This window comes from Electrophorus electricus, chromosome 6, assembly GCF_013358815.1.
Source record: "Electrophorus electricus isolate fEleEle1 chromosome 6, fEleEle1.pri, whole genome shotgun sequence".
Lineage (NCBI taxonomy): Eukaryota > Metazoa > Chordata > Actinopteri > Gymnotiformes > Gymnotidae > Electrophorus > Electrophorus electricus.
In genome coordinates, this window is record NC_049540.1 from 2,604,379 (window position 1) to 2,611,790 (window position 7,412).

The 7,412-nt window shown below is 40.2% G+C and overlaps 1 protein-coding gene across 2 annotated transcripts in view; it reads left to right on the top strand.

Annotated features, from left to right (window-relative positions):
- The first annotated feature begins 882 nt into the window (after window positions 1–882).
- Window positions 883–7,412, top strand: part of tmprss13b (transmembrane serine protease 13b) — a 10,005-nt gene continuing 3,475 nt past the window's right edge. For both annotated transcript variants that reach the window (XM_027028621.2, XM_027028620.2), the window contains exons 1-5: window positions 883–1,011; window positions 4,791–4,983; window positions 6,475–6,588; window positions 6,689–6,811; window positions 7,139–7,265. In XM_027028621.2, the coding sequence (XP_026884422.2) occupies window positions 985–1,011; window positions 4,791–4,983; window positions 6,475–6,588; window positions 6,689–6,811; window positions 7,139–7,265 (584 nt within the window). In that variant the 5' untranslated portion in view covers window positions 883–984. The remainder of the gene's footprint in view (window positions 1,012–4,790; window positions 4,984–6,474; window positions 6,589–6,688; window positions 6,812–7,138; window positions 7,266–7,412) is intronic.

Here is a 7,412-nt window from a genome sequence, read left to right on the forward strand (position 1 = left end):
AACCAACTGGACATAGGAGTGATGGACAAACAGCAGAAGAGGGCCGTAGTGATGGATGCAGCAATCCCAAATGATTGCAACCTAAGGACCAAGGAACACAAAAATCTAGAAAATTACCAAGGGCTGACAGAAGAGCTGGAAAAGATTTGGAACAGCTGTTCCCATGGTAATCGGAGAACTAGGGGCTGTATTCTCAAAACTAAGAGTATGGCTCCAGCAGATCCCAGGAACAACATCCAAGATCTCTGTATGGAAGACTTCAGTCCTGGGAACAGCTTTTTAAAAATGCTTTTTAAAAATGTCCCCTCAGCAGATAGTTTGAAGAATCTAAAATCCAAGACAGTCAGTTTTTGTTTAACACAGAATAATCACCTAATACCGCATAATCACACAGCTTTACATTTTAATTTACATTTAATTGTTTGTATTTGATACTGTTTTTCTAAAATGTAGAAAATTAAAAATAAAGAATTTTGATGGGTACTGTTAACTTCCTATTTTTTAAATGAGTCCAGGTAAAAGAAGCAGCAGTCACCTCTATGTTTGTGTCATTTGTATATTTAACTGTTAAAAGGTCACAAAACTGGTCTAACCTCGCAAAAAGATGTAATCTATGATCGAAGAAAGTATTGGTGTGTATATGTGAGTGTGTGTGTGTGTGTGAGTGCTGTGCTTGGGCGCACATGTATGTTTCAAATGAAAGCTATTTACCAAACAATATCATCTTTCAGTGAAGGCATGTGGGTGAGTCCACATGATCTCTTATTTTTGCATGTTAAAGCAAACTTTGTCACTATGTGCCTCCCCTGTTGAACCAGTCAAACAGGACAGAGCAAGACAGACCCAAGGATCGGATACTAGGATAATTAAAGAAGTATTACAGCAGGTGGTGACGCTGGGAGTGAAAAACAGAGAGAGTGTGAAAGTGTTTAACACCTGTTGCGTTCTGACTTCAGAATCCTTCTCTACATTTCACATTCTGTGATGGAGGACACCCAGGCACAGTTACAGGTATATTTTTTTCCATTATATAATGGTGCTTTAGCACACCTGGAGACAGGTGGACCACTCTGTGAAAAGAATATGGTGGGCATAGAATCTGTGTGTCTGGATACTGTGACTCAGTAACTGGCCTACCTGGTGGACAGGTGTATGGAAGTGCTAAGATTAATACAAGAATGAAATATTAATTAAACATAAATATATATGTTAAATGCAATTTCACACAGTATTGTGTTTAAGCTGTCAACATATCCAGGTCTGATTCTACACCAAATTCATGATTAGACCAAATGCATTGTTATCTGTTATCAAGGCAACATCAAAGACAAAGAACACAGAAAAAGTTGAGTCTTGATGATTTCTGTGATATTAGGTTTAATTACAGATTTTACTGATTACCTAATGGTCAACGATAAGCAGACTAGGCATTAGAATGTACTTTTGGACAGGTTCGTCCCCAAATATTTCAAAAGTATTATATTTTGTTCAGATTATGAGCAAATTATGATGTTAGAAACTAGAGATTTTGACCATGTAAGATGTATCAGTGGGCATTAAAAAAATTGGATTGTATCCAACTGCTGGCATATGTGAAGCAGTAAAATCTTGGATGTTGAGTTATGGCCTGATCAGTTGAGTCAGAGGAGCTGATTCGTGAGAACAGAAAGTTAGTTTCCTCATACTCTGTTTTAGATTTGGAGAACTCTGACGTAGGCCACAGGAAACAGGTATTGGCAATACTAGTCCTAGAGGATCACAGCACATCAGAGTTTAGTCATTTCCTGCTCTAAGCCAGTCCATCACTGTCATGGAGTACCACTACACTGCTAGAACCCTGTCACAGGGAATGCACACAATGAATGTACATAGACATTTTTACGTAAGTGGTCTGAGTATGTTACTTCAAAATGTTCATGTGCCTTGAAATTTTTAATTTTAGCATTTCACTGGTTCCAATACCACAGAACGTCAGTAGCAGGACAGGCAGGCATTGCTTCAGTGGACCTTGTCCGACTGATGAATTCCAAGGCTTTTTATTAAGCATTAAATAGTGAACACACCACAATGACCTGTTGACCATATAATCATATGATCATATGATCCCTTTATTGTTGTCACTAATCCCACAGCAGCTAGAGTAAGCGCTGGTGTGTACGGATATGTTATGGATGTTGTTGTCATTTTTGTTTTCTTTAATCTGAGCATATATGTAAGTGACCTTAAATGCATAGAGTGACGGTTCTTTTGGAGGGAAGATTGTGTCACTGGTTCATGCATGTATCAGAAAGCATCTGGCTAGAAGTGTGTTGTTGTTGTTTTTTTTTTAATACATTTTTTTAATCACTGAGCTTCAGGAAATTATCATTCTTATGGTAGAACCTTTCAGCGCAGTATCCAAAAGCTCCCTGTGGATCTGTATTTTAGTTCTGTTCTTGTGTCATGAGCAATAATGGTACATACTTGTGCACTGGCTAGTATATTAGGCATGTGCTAAAATTAGTAAGATCTTTCAGATTTTTGTAAGTGTTGTTAAATGTTGGGTTTCAGTGTAAGTCAGCAGTGATGTTGTGAGTGTGTGTGTGTGTAAGTGTGTCTGTGTATCAGCAAAAATGGCACAGAAAAAGCCATTGTACATTGTTACCATATACACATAAACAGTACTGTAAGTATGATGCACATCAAGCGTGCTACAGGTTTGTTTATTTCCAAATTAAGACCACTTAACTACTCACACACACACAAAAAAAAAACAAAAACCTTTTTCATTCATCAGCAGTTTCCTAGCAAGACTCCAGTCATAGTGTGTATGAATAGTCTGGATATTCTCATTAATAAACAATGCTTTAAGTACCAGTATAAGTGGTATGAGTATTACCAGTCTTTGTTTAAAAACCCACATCATAAAGCTAGATAAACATGCATCAGAGGATGTTTACACAAGTCATACAGTTTCAGCATAATCTTTTCTGAGAAACTCGCAAGACTCTAGAAATCTGTCTGGAAATATTACAGAGTTTTGCTCTTTTAGGTTTGGCTATGTAATGTGATGGTGACATAGCTAGACTTTTGCTGGATTACAATGTTATTGTTCCACATGGGACCGTTAGAAATAACACTGTGAAGATTATTAACCATCGAAGTAATTTTATTTCTTGTAGTAAAAGGTCAAGGTGACTAATAATCTTTAATAATGTTGTTGTCATTCAAAGGATTTCAACTGAGTACTCAAAAGTCCTCAATATGTATGCCTCAGCGGCTGGTTCATATCTGTGATGTAATAAAACACATTAAGGTCACATGACAGTCATTCAAGTTTGGTGTGTTCCCCATTTCATTGTACTGCATTTACTCCATGTGTGCTTTTGTGTATGGGCCTTCAGTTGTGCAGGTCATTGTTTTTCTTTGTTCCTGGTTGTTCCATGCTTACCATTCACCACTGCAAATTATAGTAATTACAAGCCAATATTTCAGGATTAACATTCTATCATAATAGTTCAGCACACCAGGTAGGGTAAGAAAGAAATAGTGCAATTGCACCTTAAAAATTGAGTCTTGTATGATTCACCTTGTAGCACTACTCTATCTTAGTGTTTAAGACTGAGCGGCGGTGTAATATTTTCCATTTTCCGTTTTCCCCTCAACTTTGCCATAAGAGTTTAAAGATTCTATTAAAATGAATGGGAAATCCATATCATGTTTTTTTTTAACAGTGTGAAGAGGGAAGAGGTCATGGCTTACCCACCCAAGCTATTTTGCTGTTCCTTGTTCCTTCAGATGCTTTATATATATATGTTTATATATTCCTTATTCAATTTCAATAACCATAGAGTACATCCTTAATATCTTTTAAATAGCAGTGGTGGAGTTGTAAATATCTGAGAGAATATTCATCTCTGTCAGCATGCAGAAATCTCTCCCCCTTGTGATTCCAAAGTGTCTTCCACACTCCAGCCACAGAGTGGACGGTGATGTTGTTCCACCCATTCTGTGTTCTTCCTCTGCTCATTGGTCTGTGTCACATTCCCTGCCCTGTGTTTTACTGATCACAGGAAACACCCCTACATTCTACTCCCCATCTATCTCTTTATTTAAGGTCTGTTTATTCATTGATGATGGGAAGTCTCTTGAACCACTGCTGGAGTAGCTTGTCTGAGTGTTTTTTTCTCCCTGTCCTGGTATTGATCTTATTGATTTCGCCAGTGTGTAGTGGGGCCCAAATATTAAATACTAATAACAATGAGTGGATTTCTTATAGACATTGAAAAAATTGGAAAGTCTTAATCATCTTAATTTGTGAACTTGATGAAGCTGTTCACTAAGCCAATGTGTCCAGTGAAGTCTTTTAAATCTAAATCCCAGGCTGGATCCTGTTCCCTAGAAAGGATTCACAGTTCTCATTGACATGCTGGTTTAGAGGTTGAGGTTAGGGTTAGGTCTTAGGGCTTAGGGGTTAGGGCTTTCACCCAAAGTGTTGAGAGTAATTGTGAACTCTGGTGTGACCCCACAGCCATGGATAACCATACTGCTAACACCAACCCTTTTCAGTTCAGTAATAGCTCAAGGATAAACAAATTATGTAAAAAATAAATGTTGAATAAACATGCAATTAATCTTTACCAAACTAACCCAATTTAGTCAAAATAAAGTCATGTTTTTTTTTATCTTGACAGCAGTAATACTAAGCATGGTGTGATAAACTTGCTTGGCAAAGTGAGCTGCATTCGATGGGCACAGAAAAATGCCAAACATTGTGTAAAGGGTTAAAAAAGTGTTTTTATTTTGTTTAGGGTGATGAAAACCCTCCTCCATATTTCTTGGTGGTGAAGCCAACTGAGCCCCCGCCTCCATATTTTGGGCTTCATCCACTTCCAAGTAGCCCACCCTTTGAGCCGTTCTACGTCAACCAGCCGTTACCCCAAATACCTCCACCCAACCTACCTCTGCCTGTAGCAGCTTCATCTCAAAACAACAACCAGACAGGTACCATGTGTGCACACATGCCCATAAACACCCAGTCTGAACAAAAATACACACACCCACCCACACACACACACACACACACACACACACACACACGAGCACAAGCACACTCACATATAGGCACACACACACACGGAGACACCTTAGATTTGAGCTCATAATGCATGTTTATAATCATACAGCTAATGAGTATAATGCAATTTTGTCACTCTTTGTTTGGGGTGTTACCTGGATGATTTTCAAAAAAGGGCAAGATGGAACAAGATGCAGCCTGTCTTATCACAAGATTCATCTCAACTGAACGGATCAATTTTCAAATACTGATTTCAATGCTGGCTGTCAATCCTCCATGCTCAGTTTAGCTGCAGAGGTGATAGGTCCTGCTGAGTGAAGTGGAGTGTAGGATGAGGTTGAGGTTTTGCTGTGTAAGCACCAGGAGAAAGCAGACTCCAGTACTGCTACCACTATCAGTCACATAGTTTGTTTCGAACAGTTTAACTACAAAAGTGCATTTCTTGAAGAAAATGCAGAGTGATTGTGCAGCTTAAGCAATTCCCAGGTGGTTGCTAAGTGGTTGCTATAGAGTTGCAATGGAGTTCAAGGTGGTGCCTTGTTTAAAAGACTCAAAGGATTAATTAGACTATGTTGCCACATACTGGATTGCATTTCTACATCACACGCGCACACACACACACACACACGCACACACACACACACACACACACACACACACACACACACACACCACTATATCTTCCACATACATATACACATATCTTACACAAACACAAACAGTGTAAGATGTGTATTTCACACATTTTTCAGCACAAGTAAACATTTTACTGTTAAATGTCTTTCATTCATCCAAATCTGCAATTTCATCGCTACCATGCAGCTGCAGCTGCAGTTGCACACTTACAGACTGTTGTTAATAATATGTGAGATTTAAATAGCTCTTTTCAAGAACCCTTAGACGCTTACATTACAGGTATACAATATGTGAAGCATTAGAAAAAACAATAGACATAATAATACCAGGCTTCAAGGTAATGAATTATTGAACTTTGTATGTGAGAAGCAGGATTTTGAAGTGTATGGTGTACTTAACAGGAAACTAGCTAAGATCCTGAAGAATGTTCTTCATCTGCTACTCCAATTTCTCCATGTCTTTCTAATGGGTTGGGCAGTTTCTGGTCACAGAACCACTGCTGGTGGGGTGCACTGCTCTCCACACTGACCTGACAGTGAGTTAGCATTGGCCCAGTAGCAGGTGTTGAGTTAGTATGAGTGTATTGGTCACTGGAGTATTATTTTGACTATTACATGCATCACTGGCAATGCTGGTATGGGAGAGGTCTGTCACACAGGCCCAGTAGTCCTGTACATATTCATGACCTACTGTAACAGGCCTATTTGTTTAAATATCATACTGGGCTTGTGCTGTCTGCCAGTTTATTCACTTCTCAACACAGTCCCTCCCCTCACCAACAGCCCCGCCCCCGGCTAGTCTAGTGATGACAGGAAGAAGGAGAGCTCGATGCTATGGATGCTCAGGAGGATCCCTCCTCATTCTAGTGATCATTGGAATTGTCATCTGGCTGGGAGGTGAGAACACACAGAAACATGTAGATTCATTACGCTTAGAGTATGAATATGCTTTGCCCCGCCCCCTGCCATGCCCCACCCATGCCCTTCCCCTCTTTAGTGCGGTATGGGCCGTTGCTGTTGTCTAAGGAGACAGACAAGGTCGGGGACACATGCCCATCCACAACTGTCAAATGCGACGGACACACCGACTGCACGCAAGGCTCTGACGAGACAAATTGTGGTCAGTGTCAATCAAAATGCCACAACCAACTGAAAGCATTGCAGTCACTGCAGTGGGAGTGGCCTGCCATAATGCAACTCTGCAGGGTTGCTTAGCTCTTGCCTTCAATGGCTGGGGTCCAGCATGGCTAAACTTTCCTGCTTAAACACATATGAATTCACTCTTCAGCTGATTACCAGCTTTAGTAATTGGGACAAAGCAGGGAAACGTTACTGGACTCTGGACCTTCAGGACCAGAGCTAGGAGCTATATTGTAGGGTAGAGGACCCGTATTGTGTGTGTGTGATTCCACTGAATGAGTGAAAGAGACTGTCCTGCTGTCCATAGTGCGGTTCGGAACAGGAAATGAACTGCAGGTCTTGACCTCCAGCTCCAGGGTCTTCCTCCCGGTCTGCTCTGTGGGGTGGAGTCAGAGTCTGGCTGACCAAACCTGCCATCAGCTCGGATTCAGGAGGTGTATGAAAGATTCTCTCTCTCTCCCAAATTGTCTCACACACACACACACACACACACACACACACACACACACACACACACACACACACACACACACACACACACACACACCTACCTTCCAGAAGTCATGTCTACATTAGATAAA